This window comes from Barbus barbus (assembly GCF_936440315.1).
Source record: "Barbus barbus genome assembly, chromosome: 40".
In the NCBI taxonomy this organism is placed as follows: Eukaryota; Metazoa; Chordata; class Actinopteri; order Cypriniformes; family Cyprinidae; genus Barbus; species Barbus barbus.
In genome coordinates this window covers 3,661,560-3,688,684 of record NC_136718.1, presented here as the reverse complement: position 1 = coordinate 3,688,684, position 27,125 = coordinate 3,661,560, and the positions used below count along the sequence as shown (strand labels likewise).

Below are 27,125 nucleotides of genomic sequence, written 5' to 3'. Positions count from 1 at the left end.
CTTTCAACGTTTTACTATCAAATATGTCCTGCAATGTAGCAACAGTAAAGAAGGCATTTTATAACAATCACTGATTGAGCTGATTCAGATGTTAAGTTTTGATTCGGAGGAACGAATCCGCGCCGCTATGAAGGGAAGGGAGTTGTGCTAGAAGAAATGCGGCTATAATCCTTGGAAGCCAAAATCGAAAAAAAATAAAAAATACTTAGCTTAATATAACAGCCACAGGCCTAAAGTGTGAGCAGATGTTTGAATAGTTGGTTCTCTCTTCTATCATAATTAAACAGGACTTTCATGTTGCGTGTGCTGAAGCTCCGCGTGAGCGCGATCTGGCTTCTGAATTGCGCATAGCAAAAATGCATCATAGACAAATGTTTGAATATTATTGCACATAAAAATAGCTGGCGACATATATATATATATATATATATATAGAGAGAGAGAGAGAGAGAGAGAGCGAGAGAGAGAGCGAGAGAGAAAGAGAGAAACAATAAATGTATGTGTGTTTTCTTAATTTCTCCAATACCGACAGAAGTACCGATAACGTCAGAGCTTATCGATACTCCGGTCTTTCATAATTTAGCCCCGAGACCGATTTAATACCGAGTTTCGGTACCCATCCCTACTCCGCATGCCTCGCTCCCAAGCAAAGCACACACAGACTGTGTGTATCCTCCGCACACAAATAATGTTTGCACGGAGGAACACACAGCCCATATTGCGCCTCACTCCTCTTCCCACTTCACTTTGACATGTTTACAAAACAGACAGACAACGGTAAATAGGACTCACAAGATACAGAGCGCTTAGCTAAATGACAGAAAGCTGTTGCCGGTTTCACCGCACGTGCTTTTATACCAGCTGGTCATTACGTCACCTCGCCCGTGACGTCCCTTCCCATTTTCTGGACAGATTTGATTGGTATTCAGAGCCGGTTACGCTGTAGGCGTTCCCCAAAGCGTCGTTTGACGCAGCTCGAGTTCCTGAAGAGGAATTATAGTTTGTTTCTGTATTATTGATCAAATAGATACAGCCTTGATGAGCAGAAGAAACTTCTTTAAAAACATAAAAAAATCATACTGATCCTAAACTTTTGAATGTCAGTGTACAAACAACATATTGGGGTATTTAAAAACAAAACAAACAAAAAAAAACACTGGATTATTATTAATCAGTGTGTGACAATATTTGAAATCTATTTGAATGGTATTTAACTGCTTTGACATTATTAAACTGAAGTCCCCTTGTCCTCCCATCCAGAAGATGGCACTGTTCTCATGTCTCTGGGTTGCAGACAGATGGACGGAGTCGTCCAAACTTCATATGAAAGTCATTTTCGGCCCTCACCAGTGCTTCTTCATCAATATAGACTGCCGCCCTTCTGGCAGTGAGGTAGTACTGCACTTTCCTGAGTCCCCAGCCTAACACATACATCAGGAGTCCACACACGGCCGCAGTGGAACGACCCACTCCTGCGTTACAGTGAACATATACTGTGTGACCGTTCTCCAGCAGTCCATAGAGCAAGAACACGGCCTGCGGCAGCATCTGTGTGCGACCTGCAGAGGACAAAATTACAATGCATATATCCAATAAGAGAGGATGTTTTTTAGTGTTAGTAGTCTACACATAAAAACAAATCAATGTCTGACCTTCTGTGCTCATGTCTGGAGTGGGGATCCAGATGTACGAAAGGCCACAGTCTTTGTACAGGTGCGTCATGGTCTCTGGGCTCATGGGCTGACTGAGGTCACGCCGGCAGCCATGTGAGTTGTTTATGACGTCCCATTCTGTCTGAAAGTTCATCACTGCTGTAACACTCAGCTCCTGTTTCAGCTTTAGGGTTACATGTTCGACACGTCGAGGGCAGCTGCCCAACCAGACACGTGGCAGCACCCTAAGGAGAAGAGAGAGAGGAAACCTAACAAACCAGTGACGGCCCATCAGAGCAGGAAAATGTATTGAATATAACAACTGAAGAGGTCAAATGTGTAAAAGTAAAAGTTTTTTTTTTTTGGTATTATTTTGGTAATACTTTACTTAAAGCCTTTATGTATAGTGCATTATAAAAGTAGTTATTATTATTAAAGATATTTATTATTATAAATGTAGCATAATTTATGCCTTGTAATGCACCTTATAATGCATTGTATACAATCTCATACATAATTGTAACCACAGTTAATACATTATAACACTTAGCAATTCATTGTTGCACTATGCATTTTAAATTTGTTTATAATTATTTATGACAAGATATAATGTATTACAACGCACATTATAAATAATTATAATGTATTATACCCTTTAATTATCCTCTATAATGCATTATACATAAAGGCTTTAAGTAAAGTGGTACCATTATTTTTTATTGCATGGTAGACCAGAGATCATCAGGAGTGTAATGAGCGGCAAAAAAACTAAACAAACAAACACAAAATTAAACCGACTACAATCTTTTATTGGTTTGATTATATTGTACTCTTCCCTGGAAAATTCCCACATGTGCTACCGGTGTAACATACGATCACCCGTGCTTAATAGTTATATCATGAGATCCCAGAGCAAAGAGGGGAAATAGATGTGGCAGTTTGATAGGGGAGATCATAAAACCATATAGTGTATTAAAAAAATGTGCCTTTAACAGCTGCACTGACAGTGTTACTGCATAGTGATTTACTTTTTAGTGCCTTTTGCCATTGAAACAAACCCATGACCCTTCGTATTCTTCTTAGGACTGCAAACTGAAGGGGTAGATTTCCAATCCCCTCCTCTTCTATTATATAATGAATACGTAATCATAGTTTTTTTATAAGAACTAGAATAGATACATTGTTTTTGTTAAAAGCAATTTCTGTAATTGGTATCTGAGAGGTGACTGAGGGTCTGACCCATGTCGGGAATGCAGTAACAGTGTTTACTCATTTCGCCCGACTTTCAGAGAATAAATATGCATTTGTTTTTAAATAATTGATATGAATCATTATATAATCAAATGTTATATTTTATGGAAAAAGTGTTATAAGTTGGAACGTTTAACTATTCTGTGGTTCTCATGATAGGTGTCTGAGACATGTTAAAACCAACTGTGCCTTTAGAGCCAAGAAGGTCACTATCGCACCACATGTATCCACTAACTCTTATGTATGATCAACATTTATGATACTTTTTAGTTGCTATATATGTTAACCTATTGTGACAAGGCACTTTAATTCTTAATTTAAATAACTGCCTTGATGAATTTATAATCGCTCCAATGAATTGTATATATAGATAACATTTGCCCCAACTAATATGGCGGTTATATTAGTCCGGGCGGGAATACCGGAAGGATGACGTAACCGTTCAGAAAGTTGAAAAGAGATGGCGGTGGGCTTGAATAGAGAGAGTTGTTTGGAAGAACGAATGGCCGTGTTTGTTGTTTTTCGCGACGAAAAGTTGATTGCGTCGGCGATTTACTTGGCCTGAGGGATTAAAGGTTTCCTGACAGTGTCTGCAACTGGAACATATTATGTGCGTCCATGGTTTGTGTCAGAGCAAATACAGCGTTAACTGAAATCCCAGTCCTTGTAAGTGAAGAAACGGTGCACCGGAGAATCTTCAGTCTGTGTCTGGAAGTTCTTGGTTTTGCCATTGTTGGAGTATCAAGGAAGTGAATTTTAGCCTTCAGAATAAAGTTCTACAACATTGCGAATGGAGACAATACCATGGACGTGAGTAAAGCGAGCTTTTCTGAGATACTGTGGAATCATAAGAGACTGAGTTGATTGGACTCTTAATGAATGTGGACGCCGTGGTGTGTGAGTAACCAATATCCACTCTTGTTGTCTTATGGAGACCTATGACTTTGACTCTTACTTTTCTCCTCTTAAAAGACTTGGCTAGTGGTAAAATGCTGATGTAATGTGTTTTGATGATGTGTTATGAAGATGATGATGGTGATGTTGTGTTTATATTTTTGTGTGGACATTGTTCTAAATGAATTGTGATTTGGTGGTGTGATGGAATGATACCCAAATATTGTAAATCCACTGGGAAGACACTGCACTGGCACCCCAGATGGGACTATGAGTAAACTTTTGTTGTGAAGAAAACCAATCAACAGCAAGACAAACACATTTAAGTTAACCTGATGTCCGATCAAAATGGAACCGTTAACAAGTGATATGCAAGACACTTCCACAGAGTTACTTATGACCATGAGTGAGGATGGAGGGCCTCCTGTTGTTAATGCAGTTATACCGAGTTCCACAATTAATACTCATTACTCTTTATTGGATATGGAGTTAACAGGAGAGACAGCTTTAATACCTCCTCTGCCCTTTTCTTCATCTATTGTAATGGAAAAGGAATCTGAAAACCTGGAAAAATGTACGCTGCAACAATCAATTGTTAAACTTGGAGAACAACATAACCATTTGGTGGAAATTGTTAAGAATCAAACAGAAGAATTGAAACAGGCTATTCAGTCTTTAACTCAACATATAACTCAGGTTTCAACACAACAAGAAACTGCATATAACCAATTTACAGAGAAACAATGTAATTATACTCGAACTGAAGTTAATCAACTTTTGAGTTGGCGTTTAAAACATCATCACACTGAGGTTCTGAAAGATATCAATAGTGTGTTGTCTCCTATGGCTGCTTCAATGGATCTTATGCAGACAAATCTTGACCATTGTTCTCAGAAAGTCGAAACATTATTTGTGGAAATAGGTTCTAAAAGTCCATTACAGATGGAACTTCATCAGTGTTCCCAACGTTTAGACCAGCTGGTTTTGGATATTGAGAATGTCAAGCCTTTGCAGAGCACAGCTGTGGCCAGTGTTTCAGTTCAAACTATTACTTCTCCTCCCAGTACAATGGAAACTCCAGCGGCTTCTTCCAGGTTACAACGGATACATCCCATAGCATCACCAGAGCTTCCGACTACTAATGAAACTTTGGGCACTGGTGAAATCAGAGGGAGATACCTTGGAACAAATCCAATTAAAATTCAGTTTCCCTGTTTTGGACGGCTGGAGGATAATCCGGATCCTCTACTCTTCCTTGAAAAATGTCAGGATTTCTTGGCGGTATATCCACTTTCCGAAGAGGAGTTGTTAGCTACCCTTCGAAATGTATTGCATGGAACTGCCAGAGATTGGTGGGATGTTATCCGTTTTGAAACTTCCACTTGGCTGGAATTTGAGCACAAATTCTTAGTTGCTTTTTTGGCAGAGGATTATGATGATGAGTTGGCAGAAAGAGTTAGAATTCGTGTTCAACAGGAAGGGGAAAGTATACGTGACTTCGCTTATATGTATCGAGCCCTTTGTAAGCGTTGGAAGCCAGATATTGAGGAAAATGAGTTGATTAAGATGATTTTAAAGAACAGCAACCCTCATTTGGCTAGCCAGCTTCGGAGCAACGGAGTGACAACAGTAGATGGTTTAGTACGGCTGGGACAACAATTGGAAAAAGATAGAGAAAATCAACACCTGTATGATCAGAGAAACCAATTATGCCAGAATCTCAGAAAGGAAACAGTGAGTACTTCTCTTCAATCCAAAAATCCTGTTGTTGGACAGGCGTTTCAAAATCTACCTAAAGCTCCCTCGTACTTTTGTTGGCGTTGTAAGGATTCCCATTCACCTTCTTGTTGTCCTCAGGAAGGGAGTGGAAAACATAAGAACAAAAAGTACACTCCTCCTCCTCCTCCTCCTCCATCACATCATTCCACTTTAAATTCAACTCCAAAAGGACCGACAATTAGTGCTGTTACTCATATTGTGCCTGGAAGTTGTTTTGTACAGTCATCTCCTTCAATGCTGCTTCAGCAATTAAGTGTTCCAGTTAAAATTGGCTGTTGGAGTGGTAATGCACTACTCGATACAGGCTCTTCATATACTTTGATAAATGAGCAGTTGTGGTTAGGTCTGAGTGATCAGAAATTGCAGCCCTGGACAGCTGGGCCTATTTATTTGGCAGATGGAGGTGCACGGAAACCACTGGGGTGGAGTGAAGTAAATATCACCTTGCATACTTTGACTATCACCTTACCAGTTGCTGTGTTGACATCAGATATGCTTGCATTCCCTGCTGTGTTAGGGTTGGACTATTTATTCTTCAGTGGGCTTCAACTGGATATTCGGAATAAGGCATATTGGTTTAACTCTGATGAAAAATATTATTTCCAGAAAGAAAGTGTTTATTCTTCAGAGTGGGGTGCTCCAGCATCTGTAGCCTTGTTTTCTGCTCTTGCTCCAGGTAGCATTGTTGCTGAATTTGATATATTACAAAGGGCTTGTCAAGATGCCTGTTTGGATGAGGGGGGAAGATGTCTTCTTAATTTACTGAACCAAAATGTTGATGTCTGTACGATTGTTTTGGGCCAAACTGATGTCCTGACACACAAAATTTATCTCACACAAGATGTGCCCATTAAACAAAAACCGTATAGAGTATCTCCTGCTAAATTAACAATACAAAAGGAACTCATTGCGGAAATGCTTGCTGCAGACATCATAGAACCTTCTTCTTCTGCATGGGCTTCGCCTGTGGTTTTAATTCCTAAGAAGACGGGTGGTTTCCGTTTTTGTGTGGATTACCGCAAGCTTAATTCTGTCACGCACTCTGATGCGTATCCTATTCCTACAGTTCAGGAGATCTTGGAATCATTGACTGGTGCTACGGTGTTTTCCACTTTAGATCTTAATAGTGGATATTGGCAGGTTCAGATGGACCAGGAAAGTCGAGAGAAAACTGCTTTCATTAGTAAACAAGGGCTTTTCCATTTTAAGGTCATGGCTTTTGGCCTTAAAAATGCTCCATCGACATTTCAACGACTTATGGAGAGAGTCCTAGCAGAGCTGAATGGGAAAGTCTGCTTTGTTTACTTGGATGATATAATCATCTATTCATCATCTTGGCAGCAGCATTTCCAGGATATTCAGGCAGTTCTGAATAAATTGAGAGAAGCTCATTTAACAGTTAACATGAAAAAAACCCACTTCTTCAGTACGTCTTTGAAGTTTCTTGGCCATGTGGTGTCGGCTGAAGGTATTGGAGTGGATCCTGAAAAAACAAAAGCAGTTCAGAACTTTCCGGTACCAAGAAATGTGAAAGAAGTTCAGAGATTTTTGGGAATGGCTGGTTGGTACCATCGATTTGTACCACATTTCTCTCAGTTGGCAGAACCTTTAAATGCTTTGAAGAGAAAGGGTACCAAATTCATATGGTCTTCCCAATGTCAGTCGTCCTTTGAAGCTTTAAAACACCTTCTAGTAGAACCTCCTGTACTTGGACATCCACAATTCCATTTGCCTTTTGTGGTTTATACAGATGCCAGTGAAGTGGGCCTTGGAGCTGTTCTAGTGCAACAAACAGGATTAGGAATGGAGGAAGTTCTTGCTTTTGCAAGCCGCACTTTGAATGCCGCGGAGAGAAACTATTCTACCACTGAGAAGGAATGTTTGGCTGTGGTATGGGCCTTGGAAAAATGGAGGTATTATTTAGAGGGGAGATTCTTTACTGTGGTTACCGATCATTCTTCCTTGGTTTGGGTTTTTAATACAAAAAAACCTAATACCCGACTCATTCGCTGGGCTTTGCGGCTTCAAGAATTTACGTTCAATGTTGAGTACAGAAAGGGAAAATATAACATCGTTCCTGATGCACTGTCAAGAGCTCCATGGGATGACAATAATACTCCTGCCCTTACTTGTTCCACTCTGTTATCTGAATTACCAGACGAGAAAGTGGAGTTGCCATTCACAGATCATTTAATTTGGAAATCTCAGCAAGAGGATGTGGAGATAAAATCATACTATCAACGGATAGTTGAAACGGGGGAAATTAACATTAGTCCTACTTCAAAATTTACTATTTTGGAGGACAAAGTCTTCAGAGTTGTACAGACTGTTCACAAAACCCTTTATCAGGTATATGTACCTAAGAATCTTCGACAGGCATTCCTTCAAACTTTCCATGAAGACCCTTTGTCGGGGCACTTTGGACAATTTAAGACCTACAAGAGGATACAAGCTTTGGCCTATTGGCCTAATCTTAGCATGGATGTTAAAGAATTCATACGGAATTGTCAGATCTGTCAGTGTTATAAGCCTGAGAATCGGCGTCCCTCTGGAAAATTGCAACAAACTGTAGTTCACCAACCATGGGAAATGTTAGGTGTAGATCTAATGGGTCCTTTTCCACGGAGTTCCTCCGGAAATGTATATCTGTTAGTCTTTGTAGACTATTACTCCCGGTGGGTGGAACTATTTGGTTTGAGAAAAGCTACAGCTGAGATTATTTCCAAAGTAATGATCAATGAAATGCTTACAAGATGGGGTGTGCCAAATTATCTTCTTTCAGATCGTGGTCCCCAGTTCGTCTCTTCAGTGTTACAAGGAATCTGTCAGGAGTGGGGTATTACTCAGAGATTAACGACGGCATATCACCCCCAGACAAATTTAACAGAGAGAATAAATAGAACCCTTAAGACTCTGATGGCTTCTTATGTTGGGAAGCAACAAAAACAATGGGACAAGCATTTATCAGATTTCAGATTTGCTCTTAACTCTGCTGTAAATGAATCCATTGGTGTGACTCCTGCAGAGTTAAACCTTGGTCGTTCTCTCAGAGGGCCAATGGAGGTGTTGCTGTATCCTAGAGATATTTCCCCTGATGATTCTTGTTACAACAAAACATCTGAGTTGAAGCAAATGAAAGAATATGTGGAGAAAAAACTCAAGGTTGCCCGTCAAAGACAAAAAAGAAATTATGATAAAAATAGACGAGATGTGCAATTTGAAGATAAGGATAGAGTTTGGTTGCGTTCCCATCCTTACTCAAAGGCTGAGAAATCATTTTCAGCAAAATTGGCTCCTAGGTGGCAAGGACCATATCGTGTTATACAACAAGTGGGGCCTCTTAATTATAAAATTGTGAGGGAGAGCACAGGAGAAGATTTAAGGGTGGCTCATGTTTCCAGTCTCAAACCTTGTTATCCCTCTGCTAAGGAATTAGAACAACAACAGTACCGTTGTGTACTTAAAATCTTTAATGAGGAGAGTGATACAGAGGAGTTTCTTGGATTTGAGGATACCATCCTAAAAAAAGTATAAAAAAGGGAAAGCCGAAGGTTTTTAAAATGCCTCCCCTATTAGGTCGGCTTTTTGAAGGGGAAGGGAGTGTGACAAGGCACTTTAATTCTTAATTTAAATAACTGCCTTGATGAATTTATAATCGCTCCAATGAATTGTATATATAGATAACATTTGCCCCAACTAATATGGCGGTTATATTAGTCCGGGCGGGAATACCGGAAGGATGACGTAACCGTTCAGAAAGTTGAAAAGAGATGGCGGTGGGCTTGAATAGAGAGAGTTGTTTGGAAGAACGAATGGCCGTGTTTGTTGTTTTTCGCGACGAAAAGTTGATTGCGTCGGCGATTTACTTGGCCTGAGGGATTAAAGGTTTCCTGACAGTGTCTGCAACTGGAACATATTATGTGTGTCCATGGTTTGTGTCAGAGCAAATACAGCGTTAACTGAAATCCCAGTCCTTGTAAGTGAAGAAACGGTGCACCGGAGAATCTTCAGTCTGTGTCTGGAAGTTCTTGGTTTTGCCATTGTTGGAGTATCAAGGAAGTGAATTTTAGCCTTCAGAATAAAGTTCTACAACATTGCGAATGGAGACAATACCATGGACGTGAGTAAAGCGAGCTTTTCTGAGATACTGTGGAATCATAAGAGACTGAGTTGATTGGACTCTTAATGAATGTGGACGCCGTGGTGTGTGAGTAACCAATATCCACTCTTGTTGTCTTATGGAGACCTATGACTTTGACTCTTACTTTTCTCCTCTTAAAAGACTTGGCTAGTGGTAAAATGCTGATGTAATGTGTTTTGATGATGTGTTATGAAGATGATGATGGTGATGTTGTGTTTATATTTTTGTGTGGACATTGTTCTAAATGAATTGTGATTTGGTGGTGTGATGGAATTATACCCAAATATTGTAAATACACTGGGAAGACACTGCAATACTAGATATTTTGTTATGTTGGGTTTTCTTGATGTTTACTCTTGCAAAATTTAAGGGTGCATGATATATGATAAGAAGTGAAGTAGTGTGTGCATGTATCCTTTGTTCACTTCCCTTATGACTTGTTTTGACCTGACTAAGTACTGACTTTTAGAAGGGAACAAACCTTAACTATTTTGACAGAGTATTTATACCTGTCTGGCACCCCAGCAAAGATTTAAAGGGAAAGTGTTACACTATGACAGTGACTCGTGTAGAAGTTTGTATCAGTATCTGTATCGGAAAGGAAAGGAAAGGAAAGGAAAGGAAAGGAAAGGAAAGGAAAAATGGATGGGAAAAGGAAATTAAATAATGGGACATAAAAAGACAAGACAAGAAAGGAAACAAAAGGAAAGGAGAAGAGAGGAGATCGTTTTAAATGTACATTTTTAGTGTCTATCATTTCTAAGACAGTCATGTCAGCAGGAGTCTCTCCTTCTCTTGTGTATGTGAGAGCTCCAGACTCAAATAATGGAAATGCTAATGAGTGTTTAGTGGTGTGAGGAGATAGACTGACAGCCAGGGGAATGAAGGCAGGAAGGTCAGAGACATCAGGTGAGAGATGTATTTTCACCTCAGAAACCCACATGCCTCTTTGAGGGAAAAGAATAAATGAGATGATTGAAGGGATAGTGAATTTGCTGCAGGTTAATGGTCTGAAGTGTTGAGTATGATCTATCCTCTGCCCAAAATCTTCTGCAGGGCAGCACGCTTGGCTTGATGTCAAAGGCAATGACATGTATATATTTTTCCTGAGTGGCCTACGTGTCCAAATGCTTTTTGGTGCTGCTGTTCACGATGTGAGAGGTGTGTGAAATGTATTCCTTCTCTGTAAATGACTTGTTTGTGTGTGTATTTGAGCTCTGCATTAGAAGCGGGCACGTGTAGTGCATTTTAATTGAGCAAAGATGACAAGTACAGGTTGTGTTTAATTAGTGGTCAAAGACCTAACAAGGTCTACTTGATTCTGGATAAAAAAGGTCCTTGTATTTTTCCTTGGGACTTTGTGCATTCAACCACCACAAGTTATTTTACACTCTCCATTTGGTGTGAATTAGACTTTGTAATAAATACACAGACACTGTTTCCTGAGTTTTACAGTTGTACATTGACTCATACTCTATTGTAAATATAGAAAAATCTGACACAAGAAAAATTAATTTTCTAGCTCTTGCAGTTTTCTGTTGAGTTCTCAGTCCTGTCATTGAAGCTGTTGTAAATCCACATTCCGTAACCAAGCCTTGGTGAAAAAGACATGAGCTTAATTACTTGAGCACCTCAAGTTTTATGAATATTAAAAAAAGAAAACCTGTACTTGCAGATAATATAATATTAATTAAGGGAGGGGCGGGGGGGGGGGGGGGTTTAATGCATGTTATTTACACTGTTAAAGAGTTGGATTCTCAGGCTAAACTTGGCCAAAGTTAAAAAAAAAACGATTTGGACGTATAACAGAAATACACACTTTGGGGTTTCTTATAAGTTTCGGAAATTTTTTTTTTGATTGTTGCTCTTCATGACGTAATGGAGGGTGGAACTCCTTTTATGGCAGGGGTGGGAAGCGTTGATCCTGGAGGGCTGGTGTCCCTGCAGAGTTTAGCTCCAACCCAAATCAAACACACCTGAACCAGCTAATCAAGGTCTTCAGGATGCAATTAGGTATTTTTTTCCCAGGGCTTTTTAGGGTTGGAACTAAACTCCGCAGAAGAGTGACCCTTCAGGATCAACGTTCCCCACCCCTGTTTTATGGGCACTTCTCCCGAAAGAGCGCGCCCGCGCACACATCGACCAGCGCGAGAGCATGAGCGAGCCCATCAACGTGCTTCATTCGGCTGCACTGCACAGGACATGCTCGGGAAGAATGTCTCTAAAGAAGTGTGTTTTTGGTTGTGAGGGAAAGATAACATTGTTCAGCTTCCCGAAGAACCCAGCGTTCCATGAACAGTGGATGCAGTTTGTTTTTCTGGGACAGCAATGGAGTTTTGCAAGTGTGTTTGTTGATGAACTGTTTATAAACAAGGTCCAGTTCGATGCTGGATTTTCACATCGTTTGACACTGAAAGATGGAGTGGTCCAGTCATAAAAGATCCCGGTCATGATTCAGAACTGCAGACGGTAAGTGAAGCGCATCAAATGTCTCTTGTTTGTTGGTGATCGGCGCTCAAGTGCTCGTCACTCTTTAACTCCGCCCACGGCGCGCCTCCAGGAGCTCAGCTGTTTTCGGAGAGAATCGTAAAGCTGTATTTTTCTTTTATAAATATGATAAAACTAATGACATTTGGAGATATGAAGAATGCAGTACTACTCTATAGGTACTCAAAATTAACATGAGATTGGGTGAAACTGTGTGTGTCCCCTTTAAATAAAAGACACTTACAATGAAATGCTTTTAATACTGTTTCTTAACACTTATGTACACTTATAAAATGCATTTCTATCAGGACCATTATCGTCAAAATGATAGATACTTAAAGTTTGGTTTGGAGGTATGGTTCTGTTCTGTGCAAAAACTCCCTGCCCATCCATGCAGCCTGTCATGAATGAGCAGGGAGAGCAGCAATAATAACCCCTAGAGTAATCAGAACAGAACAAGGCAGATATCATTAATGTACTTAATGATATTTAAGTGTAACATTATTCAAGATAAAGGAGTCTGATTCAGCAAGGAATATCAGAAAGCCAAGTCCTGACTGTGCGAAAGGAGGAGTTGGGGATGGAGGAGGGTACTTTGCTCCTGAGCAAGCAGAAAAAGCTGTTGATTAATACTGATTAGAGCTTATATAGGAATGCCGCGATAGGTGTCATATTCCTATAGGTAGATGTGATCAGCTGATGCAAGCTTGACTCACGTGACCTGCCAGAACTAACGTTTCATTCTGTAATGTCAATTAAAAGTTTTTAAAGCACATTTTAAATCTTTATGTTTTAATAGTCTTTTGTCATTCTTTCAAGAAGTTCACTTATTTTGGAGTGTTGACTAACATACTATAGCACATGTAAAGGACTTATAATGTTAACTATAGTGTGTTATTTGATATTACACTTAAAATTAATATATTCTATATGTACTAAATTGCAACTATTACAAATGTGTGATTACAAATATATTTAAGTATATGATGACATATACAGGTTTTAACAGTAATTATATACAAATGTATTTAAATTTGAATATTAATAACATATATTACATGTAAAGATGTAAATGGATCAAAAACCACTCAAAATTTCAGCTAATAGCTTTTAATATAATTTTTTACCTTAATACATTTTTATTTAACTGCAATTAACATGCAATTAAGTGTCTAAACATTACATTGAGTTTGCTAAAGTACATTTGTTTTAAGTATATTGTTCAGAAATATGGTAAAGTAAACTTTTTTTACAAGAGAGGACAGCAAGTTAAATACGTTTACCATTATTAATGACAAGATAGGCAAGTGAACACATGGGTATTAGATCTGGATGACTAGATGACTGTGTTTGTTCAACCTGGCTTTATTATTGTGATTTGAAATGACCTGCACCGGAATCTCATTTCAGACATCCACTTTCTGTTTATAAGTTTTTGACAGAATATGCTAATTTTTTAAATAATTTTTGTTTAATTTTTTACCCAGCAATAACTGAAAAAAAAATTAGCCATTTACTAATTGTGATTTAAAATCTGCGTAACATGTACAGTCTGACTTTCACTATCACACTATCAAAATCAGTTAAGCTCTTTAAGGTCAGAAAGGACTCCAGGAAATATATGACTACTGCAGTAATACAATTTATGGCAAAGAACAAAATTTTCAGTAAACAACAACTTCAATTTGGTCTGTTCATCACTTAAAGCTCTTAAATGATTAGAAGAAAAGATATTCTGCTAAACATCTTTGTGTTTAAACAGAGAAGAGAAGGCCATACAGGTTTGGGACACAAGGGTAAATGTTTTTTTGGGTGAACTTTTCCTTTTAGGAAGTGCCAATACTGACACTCACCTGATTAAAGTCTTTCTGTGTTTTCCACAATTTGTACTCTTTATTGAGATGACTGGGCACTCTGTCTTAAGAAGACATAACATCTCTGCCCTCTTGGAGATACACCAGCCTCTTTGACAGTGTAAATCTGCCATTACTCTAATGGATTCCCCTACACCAGACTCAATGACTCTGACTTATTTATTCGCCTCCACTTTCAAATTTTGACGTTAGATCAAGGTCAGAGGTCAAACAAAACAAGCACTTAGAGCTCATTGCCAAAGGAGTTGAGAGATTTAGAGTCATTGAGCTAATTACAGAGTGCTGTTGAAACCACACACACAATTAAAAAGAGGAAAAAAATAAAGAAACAAATAAAATGCTTCTGGGTGTTACATGTCTGTGTTTTATCCTGTGACCTAGGCCGTTTCTCAATACCAAGTTCGCAGAGTCTGGACTTCTGTCCTTTCGAGTTTGGACTTGCCAAGTTCGACTCAGAAGAACGAACTCTCGAGGACGGGAGGACGAACTGAATTCTGGGTTATGGCCCGTATCAAGTCCGCGCAAGTCACCTCTCGATGCATCCTCGGTAAAAGGGGCGGATCAAGAACACATCCGGGGATTTGAACTGGATTTGGCTAGATGTGAACTTTGAATTGGAACAGTACTTGGGCAGCGACTGATGACGTTTCACAAGTCCACAAGAACACAAGTACAGACAAGTACGCATATTGAGAAACGGCCCTAGTTTTGCCAATTCTGTTTAATTAGTTATTGAGTTCACCTGTTTAGCCCTCGTTATCTGCACTATATTCCTGTCATTTGAGTTTGTTGGCTATTGTTAATGTCTACATGTTGGTGCAGCCTGCTTCTGAGATTTCCTTGTATCCGCTCCTTGGACTATTATTAAAAGTGTGAAATTAGATGTTTCTCCTTTGTCGTGAGCCTTCCTCTGCACAACACGTAACACTGGGTAATTAGATGTTACTATCTGTGGATTTAAGAGTTGGCAAATGCTTCAAGTTAAGTTGAATTTCTTTAATCTGTTGTTCACTGAGACACTGTACTTTGATTCAGAAGTTATCCTTTTTTAATAGGACTTGTGTGTCTGCTTGTGTTTCTGAATTATGAGGAATCTTTGGCTGCTAGGTTAATAGGGTTTTTGTTGGTTACTATGTGGTTTCTTATCAATGTAAAGCCATTTTCAAACTTCAAATATTTTAGCCTGACATTACAATCAGATTAGAAAATTCTGCACAGGCAAACAGACATAATTTTATCATCTGCTGAGTGAAAATCTCTTCACATCTCATAGAAAAGGAACAGCACACTTATCCTTTATGAGCCACAAAGTTTGAGATATCTTTATCTTTCCCTGCCATTGACGGAATACTCTGACTTTCCGTGTTTTCACTGTTATACGGTAGGAGGCGACGAGGCTGGTCGCCACAAAAGAAAAATGCACAAGAGGACAGGATAATGCAGAGACTATCAATGGGGAATCGGTTCAACACAGTGCAACTGGAATTGCTTGCCAGTTCAGCAGTGAACAGGGTAAGGATCTGTCTCAACGTTTAAGAGAAGTCGGACTGAAAGTGCCTCTCTTCAGCAGAAAATAATCAAAAGGCTAGACTAACCTTTGATGAGCAGCATGTTGTGTGGAGAGAGGAGAACTGGTCCAAAGTGCACTTTAGTGATGATTTAGTTTAATTTATTTGGGTCTGATGGGAAACATTATGTTCTTCATCAAACTGAGGAAAGACTGAAGCTCAAGGGTGTAAATAAGTCAGTGAAATGTGGAGGAAGTGTCATGGTTTGGGGCATGCAGATTTTTTGCAGCAGGAGTTGGGCCTCTTATACAGATACATGGCAGAGTGAATGCAAATATTTATCAGAACCTCATTCAGCAACATGCACTACCTTTTCAGTGTTCATCATCCAATCAGCCTGCAATTTTCATACAAGTTAATACACACAATTTTGCTGAAATTCATTGTGCTGTTGTTGTTTATTTGCTCTGCCTTAGGATCGCAAGTGTCCTGTAACAGGTGAGGGAGTGAGTGGGAAGCTGGTGGAGCTCCTCAGTGTCACGCTACGGTGTGAATAATGATCACACAAAAGTGACAATGAAGAATTTCCAATGAACTTTAACAATAGAACTCCACAATAAGGGGTCATTTCAGACAGGGCAGGAGAGCACACAAGGTAGCGTAGATTCATACACAAATACACGACAGCAACAATATTGGACGAAGGCAAACAGAACACTCCAACTAAAATAGGGTTGCTAACGAGTAGAAGACCGGTTAGGATGATAAACATGACACAGGTGAACTAACTAATCAAATCAACCATGGCGAAAAACTGGGTCACGCTGAGCACATGTGGGATGAAAACAGAACTGAACGTGCATGGGGGTGACACTCATCAAATTCCAAAGAGAGACAGAGGAGAGAAGAGCACAGAAGAGCAGGGAGAATGGTTAACAAAAGAATTATTGATTAACCATTCTCTCAAGAAGAGAAAACAGTAGAAAAAAAAAACATTTAAATATTTTCAATGTATTTTTTTAATGTCACATTGTCAACTTGGAGGACAATGAGGTGGAGAGTGGAAAGAGGCATGTCAAACACTCTGGAGACCATCTGTGTTGCTGTTCACTTCTCAGAAGATCCAGGTGCACTGTCAGGGCCTTCCTGCTCAGCTGAAAACCATTAAAAACCTGTCCAGCACTGGCACATTCAGCTTTATCCTGCAGTACAGGGGTCTGGTCTAATTTAGGGAAAGAAGGAAAAGAGAAATTGTTTAGCTATGACAAAGTAATTGGTAGAAGAAATACTGAGATACTTTAGTAAACTACTTTAGTAACTACTAATACCATATCGGGGGAAAAACTACTAGTCATATTTAAAACCTTAGTTAAAGGGAGAGTTCACCCAAAAATGAAAATTCCAAACCTAGAACGACGTGAAGTCAGTTCAAACTGAATTGCATGATTACTGAATTTTTGTTTTGGCTGAACTATCCTTTAAGTAAAAGTATTATCTTTCATACTCTAATATACTTAAAACCCCTTAACTGTCACCCCCCTTCTTGAAAGTGCACTATTTAAAGTTAAATTGTTATAATGCATGAATGCTTTTTAATACAGACCTAAGGTTGGTCTCTTTTTAAAGACAATCTTCAGATTATTGCAGAAGTAAAATAATGTCAAAAAATGAAAGTAAAAAAAAAGTTATAAAAGTTTAAATTTACTGTAAATAAAATGTACTGTACTATTTTTATTTTATTTGATATAAAATAAATATTTTACAAAATAGCTTTTAATCCAAATTTGGCATAAAATTAAAGCCATATGTCTAAATAAATTGTGTTCCAAATTTGAAGTTGATATAAAAAAATTGAGGTTACTATGCAACTTTGTTTAGGCGTTATACGACAAACAGCCACCAGGTGCCATTCAAACCCCATTAAAATTTATTTATGCATTTTTCTGTCACAAATGTATGAATTTCTCTCTCAGTGTTACTAACCACCAAATATGGAATCTTGAGACTCAGACCTTTCCGATGATATGTATTTTGTCAAGATTATAAAATGTTTTGATTCTATAAGACCGTAATACATTTGGAATATGACACCTCCCACTAAGGGGGCGGAGTCGGTAAAAGATTTGAAAGTACCATTTCTATGGTAACGCAATGTCCAATTTTAAAACTGTTTTCACAAGATGTATTTTGAGGTTTTAAGCTTTCAAATGATATATAATATATGATGATTACTAAAACGTGACAGGAAAAAAGGAAACAAATAGAATTTTTGTGTCAAAGGCCAGAGCTCCTGTTATGGTGTATATGTTTTGAGGTGCACTCTTGTCATAAAGTAATCTATTACTGCTCCTACATAAATTAAACAAACAGTGGTAAAATATCTATGTAGGAGTCTTGGAGTCTTTCCAACAATATATAGTTTGTCATGATTAGATTAGGATTTAATGGTAATATATTGAAGTAAAGTTAAAGTTATTGAAGACAGTTAAGGGTATTGAGAGTAAAAGAAAAGGTATACAGTATTGCTCTGAAAAAGAATTTGCCAGGATGGTTTTGCATTAATATTACTGCTGCACTACTGTGTATATTGCATTTTACTACTGAATATGTTCAAGGTTGTTAAATTTAAAGTTGCCTACTTCATATAATGTTGGGTAGTTTAATGTAAAATAATGCATTGTATGTTGCAAAAAAAACTTATTTTTGTAGTGTTGCTGTCCTGGGAGAAAAAGCAAACAAAAAAATCTTAGTACTTCACAATTGTACGAGAATACTTAAAGAATGTACTTCCTTACAGTCCACCACTGATTATTTTGAAAATGAAACCATAACAACATTTATGGTCAGAATATTAACAAATTGTTGCAAACTACTGCTGTGTCTGAACTACAGGCTGCATCCGAAGGACTTGGACCAGTCATACAGAACACTGTTCAGCTGTGATCGCTACCGCTGAACATTGAGCTCTACAATCTTTTTTTTCTTTTAATTCACAGTTTTATTTGTATGCTTAAGACAATAAACTATATAAAATCGCACCTTTGTAAGATATCAGTCAGCATTTGAACTGCTGTGTGTGTATTTTGTAGTTTTTCATATGTATCATTACATTATTCAAGTAAGTTCCAAGCCAATACATGCATTTAAAGATGTAATCCGGCAATTGAGGATGCAGCAAACCAGTGTAACTTACCTGGCCTCGGTCTTGGATAAGCCTGAAGTGCATCACTGGCGCCGCTGTCGGTGAAACATTCCCGCCATCTCCTCCATTATGATGTAAGACATAAAAACAAAAATGAGCAATTCTGGCTCCACCTATCCTGTCAGGATGGCAGCTCTCCTCAAACACGTTGCTCTGCAACAGGAGTGGTAATCGGGAACCCCTGGAGGCGCAATTAGGAAATCCTGCAGCCTTCGAACTTCGTGACGCAGTTGTAGACTTTGACAAAAGCATGATTTTCACATCTTTTTCTTCAAAATGTGGCTTTTTTAATGAAACTTACCCACACATTCATGTGTTGACAAATGCATGAAGCTAGAATAAAATGGTTTCATTTAAATGCAGAGGTTCTGTTCTTACTTTTGACATACTGCATGTTCAATTATTCATAGAACAAAATATTCTAAGGGCCATGATTTTGTGAAAATTATAAAAAATGCAATAATGGTGGCTAAAAAAAAAAAAAACACTGACAAGGAAAAAATTAAAGTCCATAGTACAAAAGAAGCCAAATGACATAAAACTTGGAATTTAAACTATACTTCAGTGCTTAAGTATGAGCAGAGCCGATCATCCCTATACGCAAGCTGCATAGGGCCCCCGAAACACCAAGGGGCCCCCTTGCTCTCAAAGATGTTTTAATTTTAGTTTCATTTTTTATTTTGGCCAGCGGTTATGAAAACATGAATGATCATTTCTTTTAATGCAGTGCGCTGTCACGCTCTCTAGGTAAAAATCAGCCAAATCATGTAACGTGAATATCGTACAGTCTCTTGCTCTTTCTTAAGAAACAAACTAAAAAAAACAGTTAGAAAGCTTACCGAGCCGCGGAAGAGATACTGTTTCTCGAGCGCTTTCCGCAAACGCAATTCGAGACAGAGTGAAACACAGACAAATGCGTTTCATCCCCTCATCCCATATACCCATACATACTATCACACAGTTTTCAGAACATAAAACTAATACAAAAGCATACTGGTTTAATTTAGAGAGAGAGGGAGACAGAGAGATAAAAGAAAAAAGGGGGTTTCTGATGTGTATCTCTGAGCATAATAGGATAGCGGTAGCTTAGTGTCTCATGTTCTGGGCTGGTAATCCTTAATATAAAGCAATTCGTATTAAGGTCTGTTATCAGAATTGTGCCCTTGATCAAGACCTGGAGGGCCACCTTCCTGTCAAGGTTAGCTCCAGCCCTAAGTAAACACACGAACCAGCTAATTAAGGTCAAGAGGATGACTCTACAAGCAGGTTTGTTTTGGAGCTGAACTTTGCAGGATAGTGGCTCTGTGGGGACTGTCAGTGGTTCTGAATGCTGATTGGCCAATACAGTGCTCCAGACAACTGTGATCACCATTCATTCATTCATTCATTGTATGTACAAGAGCACTTGTATAACATTCTGCTATACTTCTTTTCTGTTTCACAAAAGAAAGGCTTTTATGGTTTTGAGATTTAGGCAAACTGTTTCTTTACAAAAGGACATCAACCCACACTCTCTTCTTATAGATCGGAGCAGTTATTGTAGAACATGTGTGTGATATCCTGTGTTCACTGATAAATCCCATAAGAGCTTAATAAAATTAAAGGTGTGGTCACATTTACAGTTGCTCTGTGAAATTTCATGGGTTAAATTCAATCGTTCCAATAGGAATCCCATAGGAATGTTCCCATGCAGATTTGTGATTGTGTTAAAGGACTAGTTTACCTAAAAATGAAAATTTGCTTGAAGTTTAGTCACCCTCAGGCTATCCAACATGTAGATGAGTTTGTTTCTTGATCAGAACAGATTTGGAGAAATGTAGCATTACATCACTTGTTCACCAATGGATCCTCTGCAGTGAATGGGTGCCATCAGAATGAGAGTCCAAACAGCTGATAAAAACATCCACAAGTAATCCACACCACTCCAAATCCAATGTTAAGCCACTTTAACTTTAAAGTTAAAATTTCACCAAATCTGTTCTGATGAGCAAACAAACTTATTTATATCTTGGATTGTGTGAAGGGGAGTAATTTTTTCAGCAAATTTTAATTTATTTTCCTTTATAGTTGGTCAACCAGAATGACATAGCACACACAAAAGGTACGATGGCATTGGCGAATTTTCAACTAAATTTCATGTGCAAAAAAAGGTCCACTGTCTAATGTCAATTGCTTAGATAGGTATGAAGCACTGCTCAAACAGAAGTCACTTTCAAACCAAGCAGCTTTCTGTTTGTCAATATAGCAAATCTGTGTGACCAACTTAAGTATTAGAGAAATCTGAGCAGGGAACTTTCCCCTCATGCAAAATTTCACACAGATTGTACTGGAATGATTGGATTTCTTATATGAATTTTGCCAAGCAAAGGTATATGTGACTTCACATTAAAACTCATGATGGATGGGAAATTCATTCACACATACTGAGAGAAGTGGATGGCTTGCTGTCCCGCTATGCTGAAGTAGAAGTTGGTAGTGTGTTTCATCTCATCTGTGTGGCCCGTCTCTTCGATCCAGTGACCAATCGGATGGCAGTATACCCCGTCCACCATGTTACTGTCGTCATACACACAGTGCCTGTCATGATGTGGCCCATTGCCTATAGACACACACATCAAACACGTATCAGTCATTTACACAATCATCTCAATCATTTACACATGGATCAATGACAAACTAGAATAAATTATACAATGAAAAAGGAAATTCTTTTAAAAATCTATGACATTTGCCTCAATAAACTCCTAATTTGCTGCTTATTAATAGTTAGTGCGGTAGTTGTGAAGTTTAGGTATTGTGTAGGATTAGTGATGTAGAATAAGGTCATGCAGAATATGTGCTTTATAAGTACTAATAAACAGTCAATATGGAAATAATAGGCATGCTAATTATCAACTAGTTAATAGTGAGTATTGGTCCCTATACTGAAGTGTTACCAGTTGTTCTAAGTTCTTACTATATTCAATAAATTAATTTATTCATTGACATTTAAATGTCAGGTGATGTGACATGATCTAAAGTAATAACATATTTCAGTTGCATTTTTAACATGTGAAATGTACACTGTGTATATATATATATATATATATATATATATATATACACTCACCTAAAGGATTATTAGGAACACCTGTTCAATTTCTCATTAATGCAATTATCTAATCAACCAATCACATGGCTGTTGCTTCAATGCATTTAGGGGTGTGGTCCTGGTCAAGACAATCTCCTGAACTCCAAACTGAATGTCAGAATGGGAAAGAAAGGTGATTTAAGCAATTTTGAGCGTGGCATGGTTGTTGGTGCCAGACGGGCCGGTCTGAGTATTTCACAATCTGCTCAGTTACTGGGATTTTCACGCACAACCATTTCTAGGGTTTACAAAGAATGGTGTGAAAAGGGAAAAACATCCAGTATGCGGCAGTCCTGTGGGCAAAAATGCCTTGTTGATGCTAGAGGTCAGAGGAGAATGGGCCGACTGATTCAAGTTGATAGAAGAGCAACTTTGACTGAAATAACCACTCGTTACAACCGAGGTATGCAGCAAAGCATTTGTGAAGCCACAACACGCACAACCTTGAGGCGGATGGGCTACAACAGCAGAAGACCCCACCGGGTACCACTCATCTCCACTACAAATAGGAAAAAGAGGCTACAATTTGCACGAGCTCACCAAAATTGGACGGTTGAAGACTGGAAAAATGTTGCCTGGTCTGATGAGTCTCGATTTCTGTTGAGACATTCAGATGGTAGAGTCAGAATTTGGCGTAAACAGAATGAGAACATGGATCCATCATGCCTTGTTACCACTCTGCAGGCTGATGGTGGTGGTGTAATGGTGTGGGGGATGTTTTCTTGGCACACTTTAGGCCCCTTAGTGCCAATTGGGCATCGTTTAAATGCCACGGCCTACCTGAGCATTGTTTCTGACCATGTCCATCCCTTTATGACCACCATGTACCCATCCTCTGATGGCTACTTCCAGCAGGATAATGCACCATATCACAAAGTTCGAATCATTTCAAATTGGTTTCTTGAACATGACAATGAGTTCACTGTACTAAAATGGCCCCCACAGTCACCAGATCTCAACCCAATAGAGCATCTTTGGGATGTGGTGGAATGGGAGCTTCGTGCCCTGGATGTGCATCCCACAAATCTCCATCAACTGCAAGATGTTATCCTATCAATATGGGCCAACATTTCTAAAGAATGCTTTCAGCACCTTGTTGAATCAATGCCACGTAGAATTAAGGCAGTTCTGAAGGCGAAAGGGGGTCAAACACAGTATTAGTATGGTGTTCCTAATAATCCTTTAGGTGAGTGTATATATATACAGTGGTGTGAAAAAGTGTTGGCCCCCTTCCTGATTTTTTTATTTTTTTGCATGTTTGTCACACTTTAATGTTTCAGATCATCAAACTAATTTAAATATTAATCAAAGATAACACAAGTAAACACAACATGCAGTTTTTGAATTAAGTGTTTTATTATGAAGGGAAAACAAAATCCAAACCCACATGGCCCTGTGTGAAAAAGTGCTTGCCCCCTAAACCTAATAACTGGTTGGGCCACCCTTAGCAGCAACAACTGCAACCAAGTGTTTACGATAACTTGCAATGAGTCTGTTACAGCGCTCTGGAGGAATTGGCCCACTCATCTTGGCAGAATTGTTGTAATTCAGCCACATTGGAGGGTTTTTGACCATGAACCGCCTTTTTAAGGTCATGCCACAGCATCTCAATAGGATTGCGCTGCGCTGGTTTGTGACTGCGTGTTTTGAGTTTGAGCTCCATCAAGTTGATTCTTTATTGTCTATTTTCTATCTAAAAAAAAATGTATACACTATAATTTTCGTTTTTATAACGTGTGAATATATCCCCTATAGCATTCTAAAACAAAACCAATCAGAGCGCCTTGTTATCACTAGTTTTATTTTGATTTCTCGAGTCTGCTATTAGCTTATAGCCCGTTAGCATCGGCAGCATGGCTGCCTCTAATCTCGATGAGATTGCTAATATTCACACACATTACCATTGTTTCACTTGCTTAAATGGCGGATTTGTGTCTACCTTTGAGTGCAGGTGAGGACACATTCGAGCTGCATTCGGTGCAGCTGAAGCTGGAGGCCTTGGAGAAGCAGATCTGCGACCTGGTGGAGAAGCAGGCCCAGCTGAGAGAGCGGAGAGCCACGCTGGAAACATCCCGGGCTGACGCTCACAAGTCCGGGGTAAGTATACAGCACGCTGCTAACACTCCCACCACCTATACTCCGTGTGTTTCTCTCCACAGACTCTGTGCAACCAGGACGCGATCTTCCCAGATGTCCTTATCTCCGGCGCCGGGACACTACGGACCCTGGGTGCACCAGCAGCGGAAGACGTGAGCCAGGCCCCGGGCGACGATCTCTCTGCCTCCGGTCTTCGAGATCTCCACCCGGAACCGCTTCGCTCCCCTCCGCGAGACGGAACGTGCCGCTGTGATCGTCGGCGACTCCATTATCCGGCACGTCCGTGCTACGTTAGCTGAAGGTAAAGTGCACACTCACTGTTTCCCCGCTGCTCGTGTTCTCGATGTTTCTGCGCAGATACGAGAGCATCGGTGCTGTCGTGCTGCACGCAGGGGTTAACGACACCAAGCTGCGGTAGACGGAGACACTGCAGAGGGACTTCAGGAGCCTGATCGAGACGGTACGCAGCACATCGCCCGCGACGATGATCATCGTGTCAGGACCGCTTCCCACGTATCGACGAGGACACGAAAGGTTCAGTAGACATTTTGCTTTAAACGAATGGTTATTGTCATGGTGTAAAGAACAGAAACTGCTCTTTGTTAATAATTGGAATCTTTTCTGGGAGAGTCCTAGGCTTTTCCGTGCTGATGGCCTGCACCCCAGCAGAGTCGAAGCAGAACTCCTGTCAGACAACATCTCCAGGACGCTACGCTCCATATGACTAGTAAGCCAATTCTCAAATAACTACTATGATGACTTTTGTTCTACCCACTTAAAAGATCCAATCTATACAGACTGTGTCTGTTCCCCGAATAGCGAGGTCAAAATATAAATTTAATGCAGGATCTAGAAAAAATCTGATCGTGATTAAACCAAAAAAACGCAAAATAAATGAACAAAAACTATTTTTAAAGCTTGGGCTCCTAAACATTAGAGCACTTGCACCCAAAGCAGTTATTGTAAATGAAATGATCACAGATAATAATTTTGATGTACTCTGCCTGACTGAAACCTGGCTTAAACCAAATGAATATTTTGGTCTAAATGAGTCTACTCCACCAAGCTACTGTTATAAACATGAGCCCCATCAGACTGGTCGTAGCAGCGGTGTGGCAACAATATATAGTGATATTCTCAATGTTACCCAGCAAACAGGATACAGGAGGTTTAACTCATTCGAACTACTTCTGCTTAATGTTACACTGTTAGATATGCAAAAGAAATCTCTCCTGTCTCTTGCTCTGGCTACTGTGTATAGACCACCAGGGCCATATACAGATTTCCTAAAAGAATTTGCAGATTTCCTCTCAGATCTATTGGTCAATGTTGATAAAGTGCTAATTGTCAGAGATTTTAACATTCACGCTGATAATACAAATCATGCGTTAGGACTTGTGTTTACTGAACTAATAAACTCTTTTGTAGTCAAGCCAAACGTCACCGGGCCCACTCATCGTTTTAATCATATGCTAGATTTAATTATATTGCATGGAATTGATCTTACCGATATAGATATCGTACCTCAAAGTGATGATGTTACTGATCATTTCCTTGTATCGTGCATGCTGCGTATTACTGATATTAATTATATGGCTCTGCGTTATCGTCCGGGCAGAACTATTGTTCCAGCCACCAAAGACAGATTCACAAATAACCTGCCTGATTTATCTCAACTGCAACAATCTCTGTGTACTCATAAATACACATGAACTATAGACGAAATGACTAGCAACATGGGCACTATCTTCTCTAATACATTAGAAGCTGTTGCTCCCCTCAAATTGAAAAAGGTTAGAGAAAAACGTACTGCGCCATGGTACAACAGTTATACCCATTCTCTCAAGAAAGAAACTCGTAATCTTGAGCGCAAATGGAGAAAAACTTAGAAGTTTTTAGAATTGCGTGGAAAAACAGTAAACTCCGCAAACTCATAGATAATAACCAAAACAATCCAAGGTTCTTATTTAGCACAGTGGCTAGATTAACAAATAAACACACGCCACCCGATCTAAATATTCCCTCACAGTTTAATAGTAATGACTTTATGAATTTCTTTACTGATAAAATAGATAACATCAGAAATACAATATCAAATGTAGATTCTACTGCGTCTAGTATTTCAGCTTCATTCACCGCACCCAAAGAAAAACTGCAGTGCTTTACAACTATAGGGCAGGAAGAGCTAAATAAACTTATCAGTGCATCTAAACCAACAATGTGTTTATTAGATCCTGTACCCACTATACTACTGAAAGAGTTATTACCTGTAGCAGAAGAACCACTTCTCAATATTATTAACTCATCGTTATATTTAGGTCACATCCCAAAACCATTCAAGCTGGCGGTTATTAAGCCTCTTATTAAGAAACCACAACTAGATTCTAATGAACTGGCAAATTACAGACCCATTTCAAATCTTCCGTTTATGTCTAAAATTTTAGAAAAAGTTGTGTCTGCTCAATTGTGTTCCTACTTGCAAATAAATTATCTCTCAAGAATTTCAGTCAGGTTTCAGGCCTCACCATAGCACAGAAACTGGACTTGTTAAAATTACAAATGACTTGCTTTTTGCTTCAGACCAAGGCTGCATCTCATTGCTAGTATTACTTGATCTTAGTGCTGCGTTCGACACTATAGACCATGACACACTAATAGATCGATTACAAAACTATACTGGTAATCAAGGGCAGGCTTTAAGGTGGTTTAGATCCTACCTGTCCAATCGCTACCACTTTGTTCATTTAAATGGGGAGTCATCTCAATTATCACCAGTAAAGTATGGAGTACCACAAGGATCTGTCCTAGGTCCTCTGCTATTTTCAATATACATGTTGCCCCTTGGTAATATTATTAGAAAATGTGGGATTAGTTTTCATTGTTATGCTGATGATACTCAACTATATATCTCAACAAGACCAGATGAAACTTCTCAACTATCTAAGATAATAGATTGGGTAAAAAATTTAAAAGATTGGATGACCAATAATTTCCTCCTATTAAATTCATATAAGACAGAGATATTACTTATTGGACCAAAAAACAGTACACAGAATCTCTTGGATTACAATTTGCAACTAGACGGATGTACTGTTACGTCCTCTAAAGTA

At 39.0% G+C, this 27,125-nt stretch overlaps 1 protein-coding gene across 1 annotated transcript in view; it reads right to left on the bottom strand.

Moving 5' to 3' along the window:
* Positions 1–1,275: 1,275 nt before the first annotated feature.
* epm2a (EPM2A glucan phosphatase, laforin) overlaps positions 1,276–27,125 on the bottom strand; it is a gene marked incomplete at its 3' end in the record, with an annotated part of 41,210 nt that continues 15,360 nt past the window's right edge. Inside the window, exons 2-4 of the mRNA XM_079400735.1 lie at positions 21,213–21,387; positions 1,653–1,897; positions 1,276–1,559 (exon numbers count right to left, since the gene is read on the bottom strand). Coding sequence (XP_079256861.1) covers positions 1,276–1,559; positions 1,653–1,897; positions 21,213–21,387 — 704 coding nt within the window. The remainder of the gene's footprint in view (positions 1,560–1,652; positions 1,898–21,212; positions 21,388–27,125) is intronic.